The sequence below is a fragment of the Oncorhynchus nerka genome, linkage group LG20, assembly GCF_034236695.1.
Source record: "Oncorhynchus nerka isolate Pitt River linkage group LG20, Oner_Uvic_2.0, whole genome shotgun sequence".
Classification (NCBI taxonomy): Eukaryota; Metazoa; Chordata; class Actinopteri; order Salmoniformes; family Salmonidae; genus Oncorhynchus; species Oncorhynchus nerka.
The window spans coordinates 15,633,405-15,661,002 of record NC_088415.1 but is presented as its reverse complement, the minus strand read 5'-3'; the positions used below and the strand labels follow the sequence as shown (position 1 = coordinate 15,661,002).

The window sequence follows — 27,598 nt, the reverse complement described above, 5'->3', positions numbered from 1 at the left end:
GGAGGAATGGTCAGTGGTAAATGACAGCAGGACAGAGAGACAGAGCAGGACAGGAATGGTCAGTTAAATGACAGCAGGACAGAGACAGAGGAGGAATGGTCAGTTAAATGACAGCAGGACAGAGACAGGAGGAGGAATGGTCAGACAGCAGGACAGAGACAGAGGAGGAATGGTCAGTTAAATGACAGCAGGACAGAGACAGAGGAGGAATGGTCAGTTAAATGACAGCAGGACAGAGACAGAGGAGGAATGGTCAGTTAAATGACAGCAGGACAGAGACAGAGGAGGAATGGTCAGTTAAATGACTGCAGGACAGAGACAGAGGAGGAATGGTCAGTTAAATGACTGCAGGACAGAGACAGAGGAGGAATGGTCAGTTAAATGACAGCAGGACAGAGACAGAGACAGAGGAGGAATGGTCAGGTAAATGACAGCAGGACAGAGACAGAGGAGGAATGGTCAGTTAAATGACAGCAGGACAGAGAGGAGGGAGGAATGGAAAATGACAGGGACAGAGACAGAGGAGGAATGGTCAGTTAAATGACAGCAGGACAGAGGAGGAATGGTCAGAGGAGGAATGGTCAGTTAAATGACAGCAGGACAGAGACAGAGGAGGAATGGTCAGTTAAATGACAGCAGGACAGAGACAGAGGAGGAATGGTCAGTTAAATGACAGCAGGACAGAGACAGAGGAGGAATGGTCAGTTAAATGACAGCAGGACAGAGACAGAGGAGGAATGGTCAGTTAAATGACAGCAGGACAGAGACAGAGGAGGAATGGTCAGTTAAATGACAGCAGGACAGAGACAGAGGAGGAATGGTCAGTTAAATGACAGCAGGACAGAGACAGAGGAGGAATGGTCAGTTAAATGACAGCAGGACAGAGACAGAGGAGGAATGGTCAGTTAAATGACAGCAGGACAGAGACAGAGGAGGAAATGGTCAGTTAAATGACAGCAGGACAGAGACAGAGGAGGAATGGTCAGTTAAATGACAGCAGGACAGTTAAATGACAGCAGGAGGAGGAATGGTCAGTTAAATGACAGCAGGACAGAGACAGAGGAGGAATGGTCAGTTAAATGACAGCAGGACAGAGACAGAGGAGGAATGGTCAGTTAAATGACAGCAGGACAGAGAGAGGAGGAATGGTCAGAAATGGAGGAATGGTCAGTTAAATGACAGCAGGACAGACAGAGAGGAGGTCAGTTAAATGAGGAATGGTCAGTTAAATGACAGCAGGACAGAGACAGAGGAGGAATGGTCAGTTAAATGACAGCAGGACAGAGACAGAGGAGGAATGGTCAGTTAAATGACAGCAGGACAGAGACAGGAGGAGGAATGGTCAGTTAAATGACAGCAGGACAGAGACAGGAGGACAGAGGAGGAATGGTCAGTTAAATGACAGCAGGACAGAGACAGAGGAGGAATGGTCAGTTAAATGACAGCAGGACAGAGACAGAGGAGGAATGGTCAGTTAAATGACAGCAGGACAGAGACAGAGGAGGAATGGTCAGTTAAATGACAGAGACAGAGGAGGAATGGTCAGTTAAATGACAGCAGGACAGAGACAGAGGAGGAATGGTCAGTTAAATGACAGCAGGACAGAGACAGAGAGGAATGGTCAGTTAAATGACAGCAGGACAGAGACAGAGGAGGAATGGTCAGTTAAATGACAGCAGGACAGAGACAGAGGAGGAATGGTCAGTTAAATGACAGCAGGACAGAGACAGAGGAGGAATGGTCAGTTAAATGACAGCAGGACAGAGACAGAGGAGGAATGGTCAGTTAAATGACAGCAGGACAGAGACAGAGGAGGAATGGTCAGTTAAATGACAGCAGGACAGAGACAGAGGAGGAAATGGTGGTCAGTTAAATGACAGCAGGACAGAGACAGGAGGAGGAATGGTCAGTTAAATGACAGCAGGACAGAGACAGAGGAGGAAATGGAAAATGGTCAGAGACAGAGGAGGAAAATTAAATGACAGCAGGACAGAGACAGAGGAGGAATGGTCAGTTAAATGACAGCAGGACAGAGACAGAGGAGGAATGGTCAGTTAAATGACAGCAGGACAGAGACAGAGGAGGAATGGTCAGTTAAATGACAGCAGGACAGAGAGAGGAGGAGGAGGAATGGTCAGTTAAATGACAGCAGGACAGAGGCAGAGGAGGAATCAGTTAAATGACAGCAGGACAGGAATGGTCAGACAGAGGACAGAGGAGGAATGGTCAGTTAAATGACAGCAGGACAGAGACAGAGGAGGAATGGTCAGTTAAATGACAGCAGGACAGAGACAGAGGAGGAATGGTCAGTTAAATGACAGCAGGACAGAGAGAGAGGAGGAATGGTCAGTTAAATGACAGCAGGACAGAGACAGAGGAGGAATGGTCAGTTAAATGACAGCAGGACAGAGACAGAGGAGGAAATGGTCAGTTAAATGACAGCAGGACAGAGACAGAGGAGGAATGGTCAGTTAAATGACAGCAGGACAGAGACAGAGGAGGAATGGTCAGTTAAATGACAGCAGGACAGAGACAGAGGAGGAATGGTCAGTTAAATGACAGCAGGACAGAGACAGAGGAGGAATGGTCAGTTAAATGACAGCAGGACAGAGACAGAGGAGGAGGAGGAATGGTCAGTTAAATGACAGCAGGACAGAGACAGAGGAGGAATGGTCAGTTAAATGACAGCAGGACAGAGACAGAGGAGGAGGAATGGTCAGTTAAATGACAGCAGGACAGAGAGAGGAGGAGGAGGAATGGTCAGTTAAATGACAGCAGGACAGAGAGAGAGGAGGAATGGTCAGTTAAATGACAGCAGGACAGAGACAGAGGAGGAATGGTCAGTTAAATGACAGCAGGACAGAGACAGAGGAGGAATGGTCAGTTAAATGACAGCAGGACAGAGACAGAGGAGGAATGGTCAGTTAAATGACAGCAGGACAGAGACAGGGGAGGAATGGTCAGTTAAATGACAGCAGGACAGAGACAGAGGAGGAATGGTCAGTTAAATGACAGCAGGACAGAGACAGAGGAGGAATGGTCAGTTAAATGACAGGACAGGACAGAGGAGGAATGGTCAGTTAAATGACAGCAGGACAGAGAGGGAGGAATGGTCAGTTAAATGACATGGACAGTCAGGAATTAAAATGACAGCAGGACAGAGACAGAGGAGGAATGGTCAGTTAAATGACAGCAGGACAGAGACAGAGGAGGAATGGTCAGTTAAATGACAGCAGGACAGAGACAGAGGAGGAATGGTCAGTTAAATGACAGCAGGACAGAGACAGAGGAGGAATGGTCAGTTAAATGACAGCAGGACAGAGACAGAGGAGGAATGGTCAGTTAAATGACAGCAGGACAGAGACAGAGGAGGAATGGTCAGTTAAATGACAGCAGGACAGAGACAGAGGAGGAATGGTCAGTTAAATGACAGCAGGACAGAGACAGAGGAGGAAATGGTCAGTTAAATGACAGCAGGACAGAGACAGAGGAGGAATGGTCAGTTAAATGACAGCAGGACAGAGACAGAGGAGGAATGGTCAAAATGGTCAGTTAAATGACAGCAGGACAGAGACAGAGGAGGAATGGTCAGTTAAATGACAGCAGGACAGAGACAGAGGAGGAATGGTCAAATGTTAAATGACAGCAGGACAGAGACAGAGGAGGAATGGTCAGTTAAATGACAGCAGGACAGAGACAGAGGAGGAATGGTCAGTTAAATGACAGCAGGACAGAGAGGACAGAGGAGGAAATGGTCAGTTAAATGACAGCAGGACAGAGACAGAGAGAGGAATGGTCAGTTAAATGACAGCAGGACAGAGACAGAGGAGGAATGGTCAGTTAAATGACAGCAGGACAGAGACAGAGGAGGAATGGTCAGTTAAATGACAGCAGGACAGAGACAGAGGAGGAATGGTCAGTTAAATGACAGCAGGACAGAGACAGAGGAGGAATGGTCAGTTAAATGACAGCAGGACAGAGACAGAGGAGGAATGGTCAGTTAAATGACAGCAGGACAGAGACAGAGGAGGAATGGTCAGTTAAATGACAGCAGGACAGAGACAGAGGAGGAATGGTCAGTTAAATGACAGCAGGACAGAGACAGAGGAGGAATGGTCAGTTAAATGACAGCAGGACAGAGACAGAGGAGGAATGGTCAGTTAAATGACAGCAGGACAGAGAGGAGGAGGAGGAATGGTCAGTTAAATGACAGCAGGACAGAGACAGAGGAGGAATGGTCAGTTAAATGACAGCAGGACAGAGACAGAGGAGGAATGGTCAGTTAAATGACAGCAGGACAGAGACAGAGGAGGAATGGTCAGTTAAATGACAGCAGGACAGAGACAGAGGAGGAATGGTCAGTTAAATGACAGCAGGACAGAGACAGAGGAGGTGGTCAGTTAAATGACAGCAGGACAGAGACAGAGGAGGAATGGTGGTCAAATGACAGCAAATGACAAATGACAAGGACAGAGACAGAGAGGGACAGAGAAGAGGAGGAATCAGTTAAATGACAGCAGGACAGAGACAGAGGAGGAATGGTCAGTTAAATGACAGCAGGACAGAGACAGAGGAGGAATGGTCAGTTAAATGACAGCAGGACAGAGACAGAGGAGGAATGGTCAGTTAAATGACAGCAGGACAGAGACAGAGGAGGAATGGTCAGTTAAATGACAGCAGGACAGAGACAGAGGAGGAATGGTCAGTTAAATGACAGCAGGACAGAGACAGAGGAGGAATGGTCAGTTAAATGACAGCAGGACAGAGACAGAGGAGGAATGGTCAGTTAAATGACAGCAGGACAGAGACAGAGGAGGAATGGTCAGTTAAATGACAGCAGGACAGAGACAGAGGGAGGAATGGTCAGTTAAATGACAGCAGGACAGAGACAGAGGAGGAATGGTCAGTTAAATGACAGCAGGACAGAGACAGAGGAGGAATGGTCAGTTAAATGACAGCAGGACAGAGACAAATGACAGCAGGAGAGGAGGAATGGTCAGTTAAATGACAGCAGGACAGAGAGGAGAGGAGGAATGGTCAGTTAAATGACAGCAGGACAGAGACAGAGGAGGAATGGTCAGTTAAATGACAGCAGGACAGAGACAGAGGAGGAATGGTCACAGTTAAATGACAGCAGGACAGAGACAGAGGAGGAATGGTCAGTTAAATGAAATGACAGCAGGACAGAGAGAGGAGGAGGAGGAATGGTCAGTTAAATGACAGCAGGACAGAGACAGAGGAGGAAATGGTCAGTTAAATGACAGCAGGACAGAGACAGAGGAGGAATGGTCAGTTAAATGACAGCAGGACAGGGAGAGGAGGAGGAGGAATGGTCAGTTAAATGACAGCAGGACAGAGGAGGAGGAGGAGGAATGGTCAGTTAAATGACAGCAGGACAGAGACAGAGGAGGAATGGTCAGTTAAATGACAGCAGGACAGAGACAGAGGAATGGTCAAAATGACAGTTAAATGACAGCAGGACAGAGACAGAGGAGGAATGGTCAGTTAAATGACAGCAGGACAGAGAGAGGAGGAATGGTCAGTTAAATGACAGCAGGACAGAGACAGAGGAGGAATGGTCAGTTAAATGACAGCAGGACAGAGAGAGGAGGAGGAGGAATGGTCAGTTAAATGACAGCAGGACAGAGACAGAGGAGGAATGGTCAGTTAAATGACAGCAGGACAGAGACAGAGGAGGAATGGTCAGTTAAATGACAGCAGGACAGAGACAGAGGAGGAATGGTCAGTTAAATGACAGCAGGACAGAGACAGAGGAGGAGGAATGGTCAGTTAAATGACAGGAGGACAGAGACAGAGAAGGAATGGTCAGTTAAATGACAGCAGGACAGAGACAGAGGAGGAATGGTCAGTTAAATGACAGCAGGACAGAGACAGAGGAGGAATGGTCAGTTAAATGACAGCAGGACAGAGACAGAGGAGGAATGGTCAGTTAAATGACAGCAGGACAGAGACAGAGGAGGAATGGTCAGTTAAATGACAGCAGGACAGAGACAGAGGAGGAATGGTCAGTTAAATGACAGCAGGACAGAGACAGAGGAGGAATGGTCAGTTAAATGACAGCAGGACAGAGACAGAGGAGGAATGGTCAGTTAAATGACAGCAGGACAGAGACAGAGGAGGAATGGTCAGTTAAATGACAGCAGGACAGAGACAGAGGAGGAATGGTCAGTTAAATGACAGCAGGACAGAGACAGAGGAGGAATGGTCAGTTAAATGACAGCAGGACAGAGACAGAGGAGGAGGAATGGTCAGTTAAATGACAGGAGGACAGAGACAGAGAAGGAATGGTCAGTTAAATGACAGCAGGACAGAGACAGAGGAGGAATGGTCAGTTAAATGACAGCAGGACAGAGACAGAGGAGGAATGGTCAGTTAAATGACAGCAGGACAGAGACAGAGGAGGAATGGTCAGTTAAATGACAGCAGGACAGAGACAGAGGAGGAATGGTCAGTTAAATGACAGCAGGACAGAGAGGAGGAGGAGGAATGGTCAGTTAAATGACAGCAGGACAGAGACAGAGGAGGAATGGTCAGTTAAATGACAGCAGGACAGAGACAGAGGAGGAATGGTCAGTTAAATGACAGCAGGACAGAGACAGAGGAGGAATGGTCAGTTAAATGACAGCAGGACAGAGACAGAGGAGGAAATGGTCAGTTAAATGACAGCAGGACAGAGACAGAGGAGGAATGGTCAGTTAAATGACAGCAGGACAGAGACAGAGGAGGAATGGTCAGTTAAATGACAGCAGGACAGAGACAGAGGAGGAATGGTCAGTTAAATGACAGCAGGACAGAGACAGAGGAGGAATGGTCAGTTAAATGACAGCAGGACAGAGACAGAGGAGGAATGGTCAGTTAAATGACAATGCAGGACAGAGACAGAGGAGGAATGGTCAGTTAAATGACAGCAGGACAGAGACAGAGGAGGAATGGTCAGTTAAATGACAGCAGGACAGAGACAGAGGAGGAATGGTCAGTTAAATGACAGCAGGACAGAGACAGAGGAGGAATGGTCAGTTAAATGACAGCAGGACAGAGACAGAGGAGGAATGGTCAGTTAAATGACAGCAGGACAGAGACAGAGGAGGAATGGTCAGTTAAATGACAGCAGGACAGAGACAGAGGAGGAATGGTCAGTTAAATGACAGCAGGACAGAGACAGAGGAGGAATGGTCAGTTAAATGACAGCAGGACAGAGACAGAGGAGGAATGGTCAGTTAAATGACAGCAGGACAGAGACAGAGGAGGAATGGTCAGTTAAATGACAGCAGGACAGAGACAGAGGAGGAGGAATGGTCAGTTAAATGACAGGAGGACAGAGACAGAGGAGGAATGGTCAGTTAAATGACAGCAGGACAGAGACAGAGGAGGAATGGTCAGTTAAATGACAGCAGGACAGAGACAGAGGAGGAATGGTCAGTTAAATGACAGCAGGACAGAGAGGAGGAGGAGGAATGGTCAGTTAAATGACAGCAGGACAGGGAGAGGAGGAGGAATGGTCAGTTAAATGACAGCAGGACAGGGAGAGGAGGAGGAATGGTCAGTTAAATGACAGCAGGACAGAGACAGAGGAGGAATGGTCAGTTAAATGACAGCAGGACAGAGACAGAGGGAGGAATCAGTTAAATGACAGTCAGTTAAATGACATAAATGACAGGAGAGGGAGAGGAGGAATGGTCAGTTAAATGACAGCAGGACAGAGGACAGGAGGAGGAATGGTCAGTTAAATGACAGCAGGACAGAGGAGAGGAGGAATGGTCAGTTAAATGACAGCAGGACAGAAATGACAGAGGACAGAGGAGGAATGGTCAGTTAAATGACAGCAGGACAGAGAGGAGGAGGAGGAATGGACAGTTAAATGACAGCAGGACAGAGACAGAGGAGGAATGGTCAGTTAAATGACAGCAGGACAGAGACAGAGGAGGAATGGTCAGTTAAATGACAGCAGGACAGAGACAGAGGAGGAATGGTCAGTTAAATGACAGCAGGACAGAGACAGAGGAGGAATGGTCAGTTAAATGACAGCAGGACAGAGACAGAGGAGGAATGGTCAGTTAAATGACAGCAGGACAGAGACAGAGGAGGAATGGTCAGTTAAATGACAGCAGGACAGAGACAGAGGAGGAATGGTCAGTTAAATGACAGCAGGACAGGAATGGGAGGAATGGTCAGTTAAATGACAGCAGGACAGGGAGAGGAGGAGGAATGGTCAGTTAAATGACAGCAGGACAGAGACAGAGGAGGAATGGTCAGTTAAATGACAGCAGGACAGAGACAGAGGAGGAATGGTCAGTTAAATGACAGCAGGACAGAGACAGAGGAGGAATGGTCAGTTAAATGACAGCAGGACAGAGACAGAGGAGGAGGAATGGTCAGTTAAATGACAGCAGGACAGAAATGACAGAGGAGGAATGAATGTCAGTTAAATGACAGCAGGACAGAGACAGAGGAGGAGACAGAATGGTCAGTTAAATGACAGCAGGACAGAGAGGAGGAGGAGGAATGGTCAGTTAAATGACAGCAGGACAGAGACAGAGGAGGAATGGTCAGTTAAATGACAGCAGGACAGAGACAGAGGAGGAATGGTCAGTTAAATGACAGCAGGACAGAGAGAGGAGGAGGAATGGTCAGTTAAATGACAGCAGGACAGAGACAGAGGAGGAATGGTCAGTTAAATGACAGCAGGACAGAGACAGAGGAGGAATGGTCAGTTAAATGACAGCAGGACAGAGACAGAGGAGGAGGAATGGTCAGTTAAATGACAGCAGGACAGGGAGAGGAGGAGGAATGGTCAGTTAAATGACAGCAGGACAGAGACAGAGGAGGAATGGTCAGCAGACAGAGGAGGAAATGGTCAGTTAAATGACAGCAGGACAGAGACAGAGGAGGAATGGTCAGTTAAATGACAGCAGGACAGAGACAGAGGAGGAATGGTCAGTTAAATGACAGCAGGACAGAGACAGAGGAGGAATGGTCAGTTAAATGACAGCAGGACAGAGACAGAGGAGGAATGGTCAGTTAAATGACAGCAGGACAGAGACAGAGGAGGAATGGTCAGTTAAATGACAGCAGGACAGAGACAGAGGAGGAATGGTCAGTTAAATGACAGCAGGACAGAGACAGAGGAGGAGGAATGGTCAGTTAAATGACAGGAGGACAGAGACAGAGGAGGAATGGTCAGTTAAATGACAGCAGGACAGAGACAGAGGAGGAATGGTCAGTTAAATGACAGCAGGACAGGGAGAGGAGGAGGAATGGTCAGTTAAATGACAGCAGGACAGGGAGAGGAGGAGGAATGGTCAGTTAAATGACAGCAGGACAGAGGAGAGAGGAGGAATGGTCAGTTAAATGACAGCAGGACAGAGACAGAGGAGGAATGGTCAGTTAAATGACAGCAGGACAGAGACAGAGGAGGAATGGTCAGTTAAATGACAGCAGGACAGAGACAGAGACAGAGGAGGAATGGTCAGTTAAATGACAGCAGGACAGAGAGAGGAGGAGGAATGGTCAGTTAAATGACAGCAGGACAGGGAGAGGAGGAGGAATGGTCAGTTAAATGACAGCAGGACAGAGACAGAGGAGGAATGGTCAGTTAAATGACAGCAGGACAGAGACAGAGGAGGAGGAATGGTCAGTTAAATGACAGCAGGACAGAGAGGAATGGTCAGAGACAGCAGGAGGAATGGTCAGTTAAATGACAGCAGGACAGAGACAGAGGAGGAATGGTCAGTTAAATGACAGCAGGACAGAGACAGAGGAGGAATGGTCAGTTAAATGACAGCAGGACAGAGAATGGTCAGTTAAATGGACAGAGAAGGAATGGTCAGTTAAATGACAGCAGGACAGAGAGAGGAGGAATGGAGGAGGAATGGTCAGTTAAATGACAGCAGGACAGAGACAGAGGAGGAATGGTCAGTTAAATGACAGCAGGACAGAGGAGGAATGGTCAGTTAAATGACAGGGACAGGAATGGAGGAATCAGTTAAATGACAGCAGGACAGGGAGAGGAGGAGGAATGGTCAGTTAAATGACAGCAGGACAGGGAGAGGAGGAGGAATGGTCAGTTAAATGACAGCAGGACAGAGACAGAGGAGGAATGGTCAGTTAAATGACAGCAGGACAGAGACAGAGGAGGAATGGTCAGTTAAATGACAGCAGGACAGAGACAGAGGAGGAATGGTCAGTTAAATGACAGAGGAGGAATGGTCAGTTAAATGACAGCAGGACAGAGAGGAGGAGGAGGAATGGTCAGTTAAATGACAGCAGGACAGGGAGAGGAGGAGGAATGGTCAGTTAAATGACAGCAGGACAGAGACAGAGGAGGAATGGTCAGTTAAATGACAGCAGGACAGAGACAGAGACAGAGGAGGAATGGTCAGTTAAATGACAGCAGGACAGAGAGGAGGAGGAGGAATGGTCAGTTAAATGACAGCAGGACAGAGACAGAGGAGGAATGGTCAGTTAAATGACAGCAGGACAGAGACAGAGGAGGAATGGTCAGTTAAATGACAGCAGGACAGGACAGAGACAGAGGAGGAATGGTCAGTTAAATGACAGCAGGACAGAGACAGAGGAGGAATGGTCAGTTAAATGACAGCAGGACAGAGACAGAGGAGGAATGGTCAGTTAAATGACAGCAGGACAGAGACAGAGGAGGAATGGTCAGTTAAATGACAGCAGGACAGAGACAGAGGAGGAATGGTCAGTTAAATGACAGCAGGACAGAGACAGAGGAGGAATGGTCACAGCAGTTAAATGACATGACAGGACAGAGACAGAGGAGGAATGGTCAGTTAAATGACAGCAGGACAGAGACAGAGGAGGAGGAATGGTCAGTTAAATGACAGCAGGACAGAGACAGAGGAGGAATGGTCAGTTAAATGACAGCAGGACAGAGACAGAGGAAAAATGACAGCAGGACAGAGACAGAGGAGGAATGGTCAGTTAAATGACAGCAGGACAGAGACAGAGGAGGAATGGTCAGTTAAATGACAGCAGGACAGAGACAGAGGAGGAATGGTCAGTTAAATGACAGCAGGACAGGGAGAGGAGGAGGAGGAATGGTCAGTTAAATGACAGCAGGACAGAGACAGAGGAGGAATGGTCAGTTAAATGACAGCAGGACAGAGACAGAGGAGGAATGGTCAGTTAAATGACAGCAGGACAGGGAGGAGGAGGAGGAATGGTCAGTTAAATGACAGCAGGACAGGACAGAGGAGGAGGAGGAATGGTCAGTTAAATGACAGCAGGACAGGGAGAGGAGGAGGAATGGTCAGTTAAATGACAGCAGGACAGAGACAGAGGAGGAATGGTCAGTTAAATGACAGCAGGACAGAGACAGAGGAGGAATGGTCAGTTAAATGACAGCAGGACAGAGACAGAGACAGAGGAGGAATGGTCAGTTAAATGACAGCAGGACAGAGAGGAGGAGGAGGAATGGTCAGTTAAATGACAGCAGGACAGGGAGAGGAGGAGGAATGGTCAGTTAAATGACAGCAGGACAGAGACAGAGGAGGAATGGTCAGTTAAATGACAGCAGGACAGAGAGGAGGAGGAGAAATGGTCAGTTAAATGACAGCAGGACAGGGAGAGGAGGAGGAGGAATGGTCAGTTAAATGACAGCAGGACAGAGAGGAGGAGGAATGGTCAGTTAAATGACAGCAGGACAGAGAGGAGGAGGGAGGAATGGTCAGTTAAATGACAGCAGGACAGAGACAGAGGAGGAATGGTCAGTTAAATGACAGAAGGACAGAGAGAAGAGGAGGAGGAATGGTCAGTTAAATGACAGCAGGACAGAGACAGAGGAGGAATGGTCAGTTAAATGACAGCAGGACAGAGACAGAGGAGGAATGGTCAGTTAAATGACAGCAGGACAGAGACAGAGGAGGAATGGTCAGTTAAATGACAGCAGGACAGAGAGGAGGAGGAGGAATGGTCAGTTAAATGACAGCAGGACAGAGACAGAGTAGGAATGGTCAGTTAAATGACAGCAGGACAGAGACAGAGGAGGAATGGTCAGTTAAATGACAGCAGGACAGAGACAGAGGAGGAATGGTCAGTTAAATGACAGCAGGACAGAGACAGAGGAGGAATGGTCAGTTAAATGACAGCAGGACAGAGACAGAGAAGGAATGGTCAGTTAAATGACAGCAGGACAGAGACAGAGGAGGAATGGTCAGTTAAATGACAGCAGGACAGAGACAGAGGAGGAATGGTCAGTTAAATGACAGCAGGACAGAGACAGAGGAGGAATGGTCAGTTAAATGACAGCAGGACAGAGACAGAGGAGGAATGGTCAGGTAAATGACAGCAGGACAGAGAGGAGGATGAGGAATGGTCAGTTAAATGACAGCAGGAGAGAGAGGAGGAGGAATGGTCAGTTAAATGACAGCAGGACAGAGACAGAGGAGGAATGGTCAGTTAAATGACAGCAGGACAGGGAGAGGAGGAGGAATGGTCAGTTAAATGACAGCAGGAGAGAGAGGAGGAGGAATGGTCAGTTAAATGACAGCAGGACAGAGACAGAGGAGGAATGGTCAGTTAAATGACAGCAGGACAGGGAGAGGAGGAGGAATGGTCAGTTAAATGACAGCAGGACAGAGACAGAGGAGGAATGGTCAGTTAAATGACAGCAGGACAGGGAGAGGAGGAATGGTCAGTTAAATGACAGCAGGACAGAGACAGAGGAGGAATGGTCAGTTAAATGACAGCAGGACAGAGACAGAGGAGGAATGGTCAGTTAAATGACAGCAGGACAGAGAGAGGAGGAGGAGGAATGGTCAGTTAAATGACAGCAGGACAGAGAGGAGGAGGAGGAGGAATGGTCAATTAAATGACAGCAGGACAAAGAGAGAGGAGGAGGAGGAATGGTCAGTTAAATGACAGCAGGACAGAGAGAGGAGGAGGAGGAGGAGGAGGAGGAGGAGGAATGGTCAGTTAAATGACAACAGGACAGAGAGAGGAGGAGGAGAAGGAGGAGGAGGAATGGTCAGTTAAATGACAGCAGGACAGAGAGGAGGAGGAAGAGGAATGGTCAGTTAAATGACAGCAGGACAGAGAGGAGGAGGTCTCATCATCAGATGGAGTCAGTGTTAACGAGCCGAACTAAATACCTTCTATCTGCTATTACATCTCTGGCCACATGGAGGTGCAATTACTGGTTTACTATTAGTTCTCTGATCTATAATGTGTGTTATAACATCCTAATAATAATAAAATAATATATCAATGTTCAGTATATGATGAAAAGACAGCAAGGACCAAGGACCAAGTGTATTTGTGTATGTGTGTGTGTGGGTGTGGGTGTGTGTGTGTGTGTATGTGTGTGGTGTGTGTGTGTGTGTGTGTGTGTGTGTGTGTGTGTGTGTGTGTGTGTGTGTGTGTGTGTGTGTGTGTGTGTGTGTGTGGTGTGGGTAGTGTGGGTAGTGTGTGTGTGTGTGTGTGTTTGTGTGGGTAGTGTGTGTGTGTGTGTGTGTGTGTGTGTGTGTGTGTGTGTGTGTGTGTGTGTGTGTGTGTGTGTGTGTGTGTGGTTAGTGTGTGTGTGTGTGTGTGGGTAGTGTGTGTGTGTGTGGGTAGTGTGTGTGTGTGTGTGTGTGTGTGTGTGTGTGTGTGTGTGTGTGTGTGGGTGTGTGTGTGTGTGTGGTGGGTAGTGTGTGTGTGTGTGTGTGTGTGTGTGTGTGTGTGGGGTGTGTGTGTTTGTGTGGGTAGTGTGTGTGCGTGTGTGTGTGGGTAGTGTGTGTGTGTGTGGGTAGTGTGTGTGTGTGTGTGTGTTTGTGTGGGTAGTGTGTGTGCGTGTGTGTGTGGGTAGTGTGTGTGTGTGTGTGGGTAGTGTGTGTGTGTGTGTGGGGGGGGGGGGTAGTGTGTGTGTGGGCAGTGTGTGTGTGTGTGGGTAGTGTTTGGCATGAACCTGTCTCTGTGCTTGCGTGCGTGCAGCCTCCTCCTGGGCCCACAGTGCCTCCCTGTGGGCGGAGGTGTTTGTGCTCTCGCTCAGCGCTCGTTCCAGCTCTCTGATTCGCTCAGCTGTCTCACGAATGGTCCCCTGGGAAGGAAGAGGAGTGTGTGTGGGGGGGGGTATATTGAGGGGACCGGAGCAGAACCAATGACAGTGATGACAGGTTTCAGTCCAGCTCTGTAGAGTACATCACACAGCTCTACTGAACCACAAAACTACCTGAGAGACAGAGGAGAAAATGGGAAGAAATACCCAAGAAAAAGACATCTGTGATAGAGAGTGGGAGTATGAGCTCTGTGTGTGTGTGTGTGTGTGTGTGTGTGTGTGTGTGTGTGTGTGTGTGTGTGTGTGTGTGTGTGTGTGTGTGTGTGTGTGTGGCCTTTCTGACACCTATGGAGAGAGGGGGAAAATAGATCCTTCCACACATTGGGTGACGAAGCTGTGAAAGAAAACATTGGACAGAAATACTAAACCCTCCAATCCAGTCCCTCTCTCCTCCTCTCCTCACTCGGCCCACACATTCACACATTCACACTCTCTTCCCGGAGCAGAGAGGTCCGGGGGCCTGAGGTTCACAGGAGAAGGCCCTCTGAGATGCAGAGGCAAGTAACTAGGTGTTGAGAGTCAGGCCAGAGCTACCTCAAACACCTCCCTTTTCCCCAACAGATAGAGACATAGAGAGAGATTGACAGTCCACATGATATGTTGGTTAAGTCTCGGTGTCAGACGGTGGAGGTCAACCCTCACCACAGCAGAAACAGCACCACTAGTTAGGTAACCTCGGAGTCCAAAAGTGCAACAAAAAAACAAACAAAGAGCTGGATGGTTGGTAGGTCATCTTGACGCCAGGTCCCAGCTGGGGTTTAGCGACACACTCACACACACACGCGCAGACAGAAGCCTCTAGGGCCAGTCAGTGTTTGTCACTCCATCAGTAGTAATTGAATGTGACAGGCTGGCAGTAACTCGATGCAGTAGGATCAACAAGTGCTGCTACAACCTCACAGAGAGACACACAGTAACACACACACAGTAACACACACACAGTAACACACACACACAGTAACACACACACACACACAGTAACACACACACAGTAACACACACACACAGTAACACACACACAGAAACACACACACAGTAACACACACACAGTAACACACACACACACACACAGTAACACACACACAGAAACACACACAGTAACACACACACACAGTAACACACACACACACACAGTAACACACACACAGAAACACACACACAGTAACACACACACAGTAACAAACACACAGTAACAAACACACAGTAACACACACACAGTAACACAGTAACACACACACAGTAACACAGTAACACACACACAGTAACACACACACAGAGACACACACACACACACACACACACACACACACACACACACACACACACACAGTAACAGAGAGACACACACACAGAAACAGAGAGACACACACACAGTAACACACACAGAAACAGAGAGACACACACACAGTAACAGAGAGACACACACACAGTAACAGAGACACACACACACAGTAACACACACACAGTAAAACACACACAGTAACACACACACAGAGACACACACAGTAACACACACACACACACAGTAACAGAGAGACACACACACAGAAACACACACACACAGTAACACACACACACAGTAACACACACACACACAGTAACACACACACAGTAACACACACACAGTAACAAACACACAGTAACACACACACAGTAACACACACACAGTAACACAGTAATACACACACAGTAACACACACACAGTAACACACACACAGTAACACACACACAGAGACACACACACACACACACACACACACACACACACACACACACACACACACACACACAGTAACAGAGAGACACACACACAGAAACAGAGAGACACACACACAGAAACAGAGAGACACACACACAGTAACACACACAGAAACAGAGAGACACACACACAGTAACAGAGAGACACACACACAGTAACAGAGAGACACACACACAGTAACACACACACAGTAAAACACACACAATAACACACACACAGAGACACACACAGTAACACACACACACACACACACACACACACAGTAACAGAGAGACACACACACAGAAACAGAGAGACACACACACAGTAACACACACAGAAACAGAGACACACACACACAGTAACACACACAGAAACAGAGAGACACACACACAGTAACAGAGAGACACACACACAGTAACACACACAGAAACAGAGAGACACACACACAGAAACAGAGAGACACACACACAGTAACACACACAGAAACAGAGAGACACACACACAGTAACAGAGAGACACACACACAGTAACACACACAGAAACAGAGAGACACACACACAGTAACACACACAGAAACAGAGACACACACACAGAAACAGAGAGACACACACACAGTAACACACACAGAAACAGAGAGACACACACACAGTAACACACACAGAAACAGAGACACACACACACAGAAACAGAGAGACACACACACAGTAACACACACAGAAACAGAGAGACACACATACAGAGAGAGAGAGAGAGAGAGAGAGAGAGAGAGAGAGAGAGAGAGAGAGATAATTGGTGTAGTAGGACCAATCATGGCCCAGGTCTCCTGAGGGCAGTCTAATTATGTAATCTAGCTCTCTGCTTGAGATGGAGGGAATATAATCACTAAAATAAACGAGTGGAGAGTGAGAAAATGCACATTTCCACTGCGGCGTTCACAGCTCAGCACCTCAGATCCCCAGCCTTCACTCAAACACAGACCTTTCACATACATACTGGTCTAGACAGAGACGCGCCCTCTCCCTCTCTCCATTTAAAGAATAAATCATACTGTCTGCTTCTAATCTTAGTCTCTTTCGCCGTCCCTCTCAGTATCCATCTTTCTCCTTCTCTACCTCTCTGTATCCATCTCTCTACCTCTATATCTCCATCTTTCTCCTTCTCTACCTCTCTGTATCCATCTTTCTCCTTCTCTACCTCTCTGTATCCATCTCTCTACCTCTATGTCTCCATCTTTCTCCTTCTCTCCCTCTCAGTATCCATCTTTCTACCTCTATGTCTCCATCTTTCTCCTTCTCTACCTCTCTGTATCCATCTTTCTCCTTCTCTCCCTCTCAGTATCCATCTTTCTACCTCTATGTCTCCATCTTTCTCCTTCTCTACCTCTCTGTATCCATCTTTCTCCCTCTCTACCTCTCTGTATCCATCTTTCTCCTTCTCTACCTCTCTGTATCCATCTTTCTCCTTCTCTCCCGCACTCCTTCTCTACCTCTATGTATCCATCTTTCTCCTTCTCTGTATCCATCTTTCTACCTCTCTGTATCCATCTTTCTACCTCTCTGTATCTATCTCTCTACCTCTCTGTATCCATCTTTCTACCTCTCTGTATCTATCTCTCTACCTCTCTGTATCCATCTTTTTACCTCTCTGTATCCATCTTTCTCCTTCTCTACCTCTTTGTATCTATCTTTCTTCCTCTCTGTATCCATCTTTCTACCTCTCTGTATCCATCGTTCTCCCTCTATGTATCCATTTCTACCTCTATGTATCCATCTTTCTACCTCTATGTATCCATCTTTCTACCTCTCTGTATCCATCTTTCTACATTTATGTATCCATATTTCTCCTTCTCTACCTCTCTGTATCCATCTTTCTCCTTCTCTACCTCTCTGTATCCATCTTTCTTCCTCTCTGTATCCATCTTTCTTATTACCAGCCTGTTCAACCTCTCTTTCATATCGTCTGAGATCCCCAAGGATTGGAAAGCTGCCGCAGTCATCCCCCTCTTCAAAGGGGGAGACACCCTGGACCCAAACTGCTATAGACCTATATCCATCCTGCCCTGCCTATCTAAGGTCTTCTAAGGCAAGTCAACAAACAGGTCACTGACCATCTCGAATCCCACCGTACCTTCTCCGCTGTGCAATCTGGTTTCCGAGCCGGTCATGGGTGCACCTCAGCCACGCTCAAGGTACTAAACGATATCATAACCGCTATCGATAAAAGACAGTACTGTGCAGCCGTCTTCATCGACCTCGCCAAGGCTTTCGACTCTGTCAATCACCATATTCTTATCGGCAGACTCAGTAGCCTCGGTTTCTCGGATGACTGCCTTGCCTGGTTCACCAATTACTTTGCAGACAGAGTTCAGTGTGTCAAATCGGAGGGCATGCTGTCCGGTCCTCTGGCAGTCTCTATGGGGGTGCCACAGGGTTCAATTCTCGGGCCGACTCTTTTCTCTGTATATATCAATGATGTTGCTCTTGCTGCGGGCGATTCCCTGATCCACCTCTACGCAGACGACACCATTCTATATACTTTCGGCCCGTCATTGGACACTGTGCTATCTAACCTCAAACGAGCTTCAATGCCATACAGCACTCCTTCCGTGGCCTCCAACTGCTCTTAAACGCGAGTAAAACCAAATGCATGCTTTTCAACCGATCGCTGCCTGCACCCGCATGCCCGACTAGCATCACCACCCTGGATGGTTCCGACCTTGAATATGTGGACATCTATAAGTACCTAGGTGTCTGGCTAGACTGCAAACTCTCCTTCCAGACTCACATCAAACATCTCCAATCGAAAATCAAATCAAGAGTCGGCTTTCTATTCCGCAACAAAGCCTCCTTCACTCACGCCGCCAAGCTTACCCTAGTAAAACTGACTATCCTACCGATCCTCGATTTCGGCGATGTCATCTACAAAATGGCTTCCAACACTCTACTCAGCAAACTGGATGCAGTCTATCATAGTGCCATCCGTTTTGTCACCAAAGCACCTTATACCACCCACCACTGCGACTTGTATGCTCTAGTCGGCTGGCCCTCGCTACATATTCGTCGCCAGACCCACTGGCTCCAGGTCATCTACAAGTCCATGCTAGGTAAAGCTCCGCCTTATCTCAGTTCACTGGTCACGATGGCAACACCCATCCGTAGCACACGCTCCAGCAGGTGTATCTCACTGATCATCCCTAAAGCCAACACCTCATTTGGCCGCCTTTCGTTCCAGTACTCTGCTGCCTGTGACTGGAATGAACTGCAAAAATCGCTGAAGTTGGAGACTTTTATCTCCCTCACCAACTTCAAACATCAGCTATCCGAGCAGCTAACCGATCGCTGCAGCTGTACATAGTCTATTGGTAAATAGCCCACCCATTTTCACCTACCTCATCCCCATACTGTTTTTATACTGTTTTTTTAAATTTTATTTATTTATTTATTTACTTTTCTGCTCTTTTGCACACCAATATCTCTACCTGTACATGACCATCTGATCTTTTATCACCCCAGTGTTAATCTGCAAAATTGTATTATTCGCCTACCTCCTCATGCCTTTTGCACACATTGTATATAGACTGCCCATTTTATTTCTACTGTGTTATTGACTTGTTAATTGCTTACTCCATGTGTAACTCTGTGTTGTCTGTTCACACTGCTATGCTTTATCTTGGCCAGGTCGCAGTTGCAAATGAGAACTTGTTCTCAACTAGCCTACCTGGTTAAATAAAGGTGAAATAAAATAAAATAAAAAATAAAAATCTTTCTACCTCTCTGTATCCATCTTTCTACCTCTATGTATCCATATTCCTCCTTCTCTACCTCTCTGTATCCATCTTTCTACCTCTCTGTATCCATCTTTCTCCCTCTCACCCTCTCTGTATCCATCTGTCTACCTCTCTGTATCCATATTTATCCTTCTCTACCTCTCTGTATCAATCTTTCTCCCTCTCACCCTCTCTGTATCCATCTGTCTACCTCTCTGTCTCTGTATCCATATTTATCCTTCTCTACCTCTCTGTAATCAATCTTTCTCCCTCTCACCATCTCTCTGTATCCATCTTTCTCTACCTCTCTGTATCCATCTTTCTCCCTCTCACCTCTCTGTATCAATCTTTCTTCTTCTACCTCTCTGTATTCTCTCCTTCTCTACCTCTCTGTATCCATCTTATCCTTCTCTACCTCTGTATCAATCTTTCTCCTTCTCTACCTCTCTGTACCTCTCTGTATCCATCTTTCTCCTTCTCTACCTCTCTGTATCCATCTCTCTACCTTTCTCCTTCTCTACCCCTCTGTATCCATCTTTCTCCCTCTCTGTATCCATCTTTCTCCCTCTCACCCTCTCTGTATCCATCTCCTTCTCTACCTCTCTGTATCAATCTTTCTCCTTCTCTACCTCTCTGTATCCATCTTTCTCCTTCTCTACCTCTCTGTATCAATCTTTCTTCTTCTCTACCTCTCTGTATCCATCTCTCTACCTTTCTCCTTCTCTACCCCTCTGTATCAATCTTTCTCCTTCTCTACTCTCTGTATCCATCTTTCTCCCTCTCACCTTTCTCCTCTGTATCCATCTGTCTACCTCTCTGTATCCATATTTATCCTTCTCTACCTCTCTGTATCAATCTTTCTCCTTCTCTACCTCTCTGTATCCATCTTTCTCCTTCTCTACCTCTCTGTATCAATCTTTCTGCTTCTCTACCTCTCTGTATCTATCTCTCTACCTTTCTCCTTTCTCTACCTCTCTGTATCAATCTTTCTCCTTCTCTACCTCTCTGTATCCATCTCTCTACCTTTCTCCTTCTCTACCTCTCTGTATCAATCTTTCTCTTTCTCCTTCTCTACCTCTCCGTATCTATCTCTCTACCTCTCCGTATCTATCTCTTCTCTACCTTTCTCCTTCTCTACCTCTCTGTATCCATCTTTCTGCTTCTCTACCTCTCTGTATCCATCTCTCTACCTTTCTCCTTCTCTACCTCTCTGTATCAATCTTTCTCCTTCTCTACCTCTCTGTATCCATCTCTCTACCTTTCTCCTTCTCTACCTCTCTGTATCAATCTTTCTCCTTCTCTACCTCTCTGTATCCATCTTTTTCTCCTTCTCTACCTCTGTATCAATCTTTCTCCTTCCATCTTTCTCCTTCTCTACCTCTCTGTATCAATCTTTCTCCTTCTCTACCTCTCCGTATCTATCTCTCTACCTCTCCGTATCTATCTCTCTACCTTTCTCCTTCTCTACCTCTCTGTATCCATCTTTCTCCTTCTCTATCTCTCTGTATCTATCTCTCTACCTTTCTCCTTCTCTACCTCTCTGTATCCATCTTTCTCCCTCTCTACCTCTCCGTATCCATCTCTATACCTCTCAGTATCCATCTCTCTACATCTCCGTATCTATCTCTCTACCTCTCTGTATCTATCTCTCTACCTCTCCGTATCTATCTCTCTACCTCTCTGTATCTATCTCTCTACCTCTCCGTATCTATCTCTCTACCTCTCAGTATCCATCTCTCTACCTCTCAGTATCCATCTCTCTACCTTTCTCCTTCTCTACCTCTCTGTATCTATCTCTCTACCTCTCTGTATCTATCTCTCTACCTTTCTCCTTCTCTACCTCTCTGTATCCATCTCTCTACCTCTCCGTATCTATCTCTCTACCTCTCCGAATCTATCTCTCTACCTCTCCGTATCTATCTCTCTACCTCTCCGTATCTATCTCTCTACCTCTCCGTATCTATCTCTCTACCTCTCCGTATCCATCTTTCTCCTTCTCTACCTCTCTGTATCCATCTTTCTCCCTCTCTACCTCTCCGTATCCATCTCTATACCTCTCAGTATCCATCTCTCTACCTCTCCGTATCTATCTCTCTACCTCTCCGTATCTATCTCTCTACCTCTCTGTATCTATCTCTCTACCTCTCTGTATCCATATTCCTCCTTCTCTACCTCTCTGTATCCACCTTTCTACCTCTCTGTATCCATCTTTCTACCTCTCTGTATCCATCTTTCTCCCTCTCACCCTCTCTGTATCCATCTGTCTACCTCTCTGTATCCATCTTTCTCCTTCTCTACCTCTCTGTATCCATCTTTCTCCCTCTCACCCTCTCTGTATCCATCTGTCTACCTCTCTGTATCCATATTTATCCTTCTCTACCTCTCTGTATCAATCTTTCTCCCTCTCGCCCTCTCTGTATCCATCTCTCTACTTCTCTGTATCTATCTCTCTACCTCTCTGTATCCATATTTATCCTTCTCTACCTCTCTGTATCAATCTTTCTCCTTCTCTACCTCTCTGTATCCATCTTTCTCCTTCTCTACCTCTCTGTATCCATCTCTCTACCTTTCTCCTTCTCTACCTCTCTGTATCCATCTCTCTACCTTTCTCCTTCTCTACCCCTCTGTATCCATCTTTCTCCCTCTCTGTATCCATCTTTCTCCCTCTCACCCTCTCTGTATCCATCTGTCTACCTCTCTGTATCCATCTTTCTCCTTCTCTACCTCTCTGTATCAATCTTTCTCCTTCTCTACCTCTCTGTATCCATCTCTCTACCTTTCTCCTTCTCTACCCCTCTGTATCCATCTTTCTCCCTCTCTGTATCCATCTTTCTCCCTCTCACCCTCTCTGTATCCATCTGTCTACCTCTCTGTATCCATATTTATCCTTCTCTACCTCTCTGTATCAATCTTTCTCCTTCTCTACCTCTCTGTGTCCATCTTTCTCCTTCTCTACCTCTCTGTATCAATCTTTCTGCTTCTCTACCTCTCTGTATCTATCTCTCTACCTTTCTCCTTCTCTACCTCTCTGTATCAATCTTTCTCCTTCTCTACCTCTCTGTATCCATCTCTCTACCTTTCTCCTTCTCTACCTCTCTGTATCAATCTTTCTCCTTCTCTACCTCTCCGTATCCATCTCTCTACCTCTCCGTATCTATCTCTCTACCTTTCTCCTTCTCTACCTCTCTGTATCCATCTTTCTGCTTCTCTACCTCTCTGTATCCATCTCTCTACCTTTCTCCTTCTCTACCTCTCTGTATCAATCTTTCTCCTTCTCTACCTCTCCGTATCTATCTCTCTACCTCTCCGTATCTATCTCTCTACCTTTCTCCTTCTCTACCTCTCTGTATCCATCTTTCTGCTTCTCTACCTCTCTGTATCCATCTCTCTACCTTTCTCCTTCTCTACCTCTCTGTATCAATCTTTCTCCTTCTCTACCTCTCTGTATCCATCTCTCTACCTTTCTCCTTCTCTACCTCTCTGTATCAATCTTTCTCCTTCTCTACCTCTCTGTATCCATCTTTCTCCTTCTCTACCTCTCTGTATCAATCTTTCTCCTTCTCTACCTCTCTGTATCAATCTTTCTCCTTCTCTACCTCTACGTATCTATCTCTCTACCTCTCCGTATCTATCTCTCTACCTTTCTCCTTCTCTCCCTCTCTGTATCCATCTTTCTCCTCTATCTCTCCGTATCTATCTCTCTACCTTTCTCCTTCTCTACCTCTCTGTATCCATCTTTCTCCCTCTCTACCTCTCTGTATCCATCTCTCTACCTTTCTCCTTCTCTACCTCTCCGTATCTATCTCTCTACATCTCCGTATCTATCTCTATACCTCTCAGTATCCATCTCTCTACATCTCCGTATCTATCTCTCTACCTCTCTGTATCTATCTCTCTACCTCTCCGTATCTATCTCTCTACCTCTCCGTATCTATCTCTCTACCTCTCCGTATCTATCTCTCTACCTCTCAGTATCCATCTCTCTACATCTCCGTATATATCTCTCTACCTTTCTCCTTCTCTACCTCTCTGTATCTATCTCTCTACCTCTCTGTATCTATCTCTCTACCTTTCTCCTTCTCTACCTCTCTGTATCCATCTCTCTACCTCTCCGTATCTATCTCTCTACCTCTCCGAATCTATCTCTCTACCTCTCCGAATCTATCTCTCTACCTCTCCGTATCTATCTCTCTACCTCTCCGTATCTATCTCTCTACCTCTCTGTATCCATCTTTCTCCTTCTCTACCTCTCTGTATCCATCTTTCTCCCTCTCTACCTCTCCGTATCCATCTCTATACCTCTCCGTATCTATCTCTCTACCTCTCTGTATCTATCTCTCTACCTCTCTGTATCCATCTTTCTACCTCTATGTATCCATCTTTCTACCTCTCCGTATCTATCTCTCTACCTCTCTGTATCCATCGTTCTCCCGCTCTGTATCCATCTTTCCACCTCTATGTATCCATCTTTCTACCTCTCTGTATCCATCTTTCTCCCTCTCTACCTCTCCGTATCCATCTCTCTACCTCTCCGTATCTATCTCTCTACCTCTCTGTATCCATCTCTATACCTCTCTGTATCTATCTCTCTACCTCTCTGTATCTATCTCTCTACCTCTCTGTATCTATCTCTCTACCTCTCTGTATTCATCTTTCTACCTCTATGTATCCATCTTTCTACCTCTCCGTATCTATCTCTCTACCTCTCTGTATCCATCGTTCTCCCTCTCTGTATCCATCTTTCTACCTCTCTGTATCCATCTTCCTCCTTCTCTACCTCTCTGTATCCATCTTTCTCCCTCTCTACCTCTCCGTATCCATCTCTCTACCTCTCTGTATCTATCTCTCTACCTCTCTGTATCTATCTCTCTACCTCTCCATATCCATCTCTCTACCTCTCCGTATCCATACCTCTCCGTATCTATCTCTCTACCTCTCCGTATCTATCTCTCTACCTCTCTGTATCTATCTCTCTACCTCTCCGTATCTATCTCTCTACCTCTCTGTATCTATCTCTCTACCTCTCCGTATCTATCTCTCTACCTCTCTGTATCTATCTCTCTACCTCTCCGTATCCATCTCTCTACCTATCTCTCTACCTCTCTGTATCCATCTCTCTACCTCTCTGTATCTATCTCTCTACCTCTCTGTATCTATCTCTCTACCTCTCTGTATCTATCTCTCTACCTCTCTGTATCTATCTCTCTACCTCTCTGTATCCATCTCTCTACATCTCCAGCACAGTAGATGATGAATGACATTAAAATGACTTCAACTAGTCATCAAGCCCTTGACGAGCTGAATCAGGTGTGTTGATGCTATGCTGGAATAAAAAAAACAGCACCCCTTACCTCTCCAGGATCGTGTCAGTGACCACGTTTCTTTTGTTATAGTCTGGATGAAGAATAAAGTAGAAATGGTTATGGAGTGTGATTGTTGTGGGTAAGGGCGGGGAGATCAGAGTTGAGTGAATGCAATATGAGGGTTGTGGGAGATGTGCAGCACGGTGAGATGGAGACGATCACAGAGCGATGCTATCGCTCCCCCATATAAACTCAGCTGGGTACCTTTCAGCGGCTGGATAAACCACAAAGGAAGTGTTTGTTTGTGTTTACCCTCAGAGCGTGCTGTGTTCCTGATGGGACCAGAGATTGAGAGAGAGAGTGAGCGAGAGAGCGAGGAATAGGGGCCTTTAAAGCCTGGTGGCTCCAACACAATCCCAGCGTGCAGTGAGACAGTAAGACATGAGGGCTACTGAGAAACACCACTATACATGAGTTACCATACAAGTGCAGCTTGTTATGTTTTGGCATCATGCGTAACAAACAAAGCAACTATAAAAACCCTGGTACTCTTTTTTCATTTCGGAGAAAAAAAATGTACAGCTTGTATTCTGTAAGAGGTGCCGTTACTCAGGTGGTAGAACATTAGTATTGGTCAGCACCGGGCTACCTCAACAACTGCCACATGAGTTTTTCTAAACTACAACGAGGAAGTCTTTCATCTGTCGACACTCCTTCTGTCTATACCATGTCAACGTTCCCTCCCTCAGACTGGGACTCCTCTCCCAGGTGAGAGCAACATTTGTGTTCATTAAAGAACAGAGGAAGTGTTTCGGGGGGGAAATAACCTATGTGTGGATGCCAGACATCCAAAAGAGAGAAAGAGAAACAGAGGGAGAGAGAGAGAGAGGAGAGGGAGAGAGAGAGGGGAAAGGGAGAGAGAGAGAGATGGAGAGAGAGAGGGGGGAGAGTGAGAGAGAGAGAGAGAGAGAGGGATAGAGAGAGAGAGAGAGAGAGAGAGAGAGAGAGAGAGAGAGAGGGATAGAGAAAGAGGGAGAGAGACAGAGAGAGAGGGAGAGAGAGGGAGAGAGACAGAGAGAGAGGGAGAGAGAGAGAGAGAGAGAGGGGGGGCGAGAGAGAGGGGGAGAGAGAAAGAGAGACAGAGGGAGAGAGAGAGAGGGGGGAGAGAGAAAGAGAGACAGAGGGAGAGAGAGAGAGAGAGAGAGAGAGAGAGATGGAGAGAGATAGAAGGGGAGAGAAAGAGGGGTGGGGGAGAGAGAGAGGGGGAGAGGGGGAGAAAGAGGAGGAAAGGGAGGGGGAGAGAGTGAGAGAGAGAGAGGGTGAGAGAGAGACAGAGAGAGGAGAGCGAGAGAGAGAGGGGGAGGGAGAGAGGGAGAGGAGAGAGAGGGGGGTGAGATGAGATAGAGGGTGGGGAGAGGGGATGAGATAGAGGGTGGGGAGAGGGGGAGAGAGAGAGGGAGAGACAGATATAGAGAGAGGGAGAGAGAGAGAGAGGGAGAGAGAAAGAGCGGGTGAGATAGAGGGTGGGGGAGAGAGGGTGGAGAGAGAAAAAGGGGGATAGAGAGGGAGAGAGAGACGGGAGAGGAGGAGAGAGAGAGGGGGTGAGATAGACAGAGGGGGTGAGATAGAGAGAGAGGGTGGGGGAGAGAGATACAGAGAGAGAGGGGGAGAGAGCAAGGGGGGTGAGAGAGAGGGGGAGAGAGCAAGGGGGTGAGAGAAAGGGGGAGAGTGGGTGAGAGAGATAGAGGGGGAGAGAGAGTCAGAAAGAGGGTAGAGAGAGAGTCAGGGTAGAGAGAGAGTCAGAGAGTGGGGAGAGAGAGAGAGAGACAGGGTGAGAGTGAGTAAGAGACAGAGAGGGGTGTGAGAGACAGAGAGAGACAGAGAGAGGGGGAAAGAGAGAGACAGAGAGAGCCCCATCCCACCCCAGAGAGGAGGGAGAGAGAAAGAGAGACAGAGGGAGAGAGAGAGAGAGGGGGGAGAGAAGGAGAGACAGAGGGAGAGAGAGAGAGAGAGAGAGAGAGAGAGAGAGAGAGAGAGAGAGAGAGAGGGGCCGGGGGGTGTAACCTAGAGCAGGGGGAGAGATTAGAGAGAGAAGTGTAACAGAGTCAGTCTACGCTGGCAGGGAAGGGTACTGTACTTTATCCAGTGCCTGGGAATAGTGGCATGATCAGGAGTCGGAGCATATCAACCCCTCAGTACAGCCCTACACACACTCCCACAAACACACATAGACACACCTGTGAGATGTGGTGTGGATGTCCGTCAGTCTGTCCATCTGGCCTCCTCTCCCCTGAAACCATCTGTTTAAGGATGTTTGGACACTTCACTTGCCTTCAAAGAGAGAGAGAATAAGATTCTAAGAAAGTGCATGCTAAGACAAACTGTAAACTGATCCACAAAAACATTACATAATGTATGTTGTGTTGTGTCATGGAGAGTCTAGTGACACATGGGTCTCCCAGGTGGAGAGTCTATTGAAACATGAGGCTCCCAGGTGGAGAGTCTAGTGAAACATGGGGCTCCCAGGCAGGTGGAGAGTCTAGTGAAACATGAGGCTCCCAGGTGGAGAGTCTATTGAAATGTGGGGCTCCCAGGTGGAGAGTCTATTGAAACATGGGGCTCCCAGGTGGAGAGTCTAGTGAAACATGGGGCTTGCAGGTGGAGAGTCTATTGAAACATGGGGCTCCCAGGTGGAGAGTCTAGTGAAACAT

General features: G+C 47.0%; 1 protein-coding gene across 1 annotated transcript in view; it reads right to left on the bottom strand.

Annotated features, from left to right (window-relative positions):
- Positions 1 to 27,598, bottom strand: part of LOC115123110 (ERC protein 2-like) — a 513,551-nt gene that overhangs the window by 255,601 nt on the left and 230,352 nt on the right. The window contains exons 12-13 of the mRNA XM_065005262.1: positions 27,125 to 27,218; positions 13,928 to 14,059 (exon numbers count right to left, since the gene is read on the bottom strand). Coding sequence (XP_064861334.1) covers positions 13,928 to 14,059; positions 27,125 to 27,218 — 226 coding nt within the window. The remainder of the gene's footprint in view (positions 1 to 13,927; positions 14,060 to 27,124; positions 27,219 to 27,598) is intronic.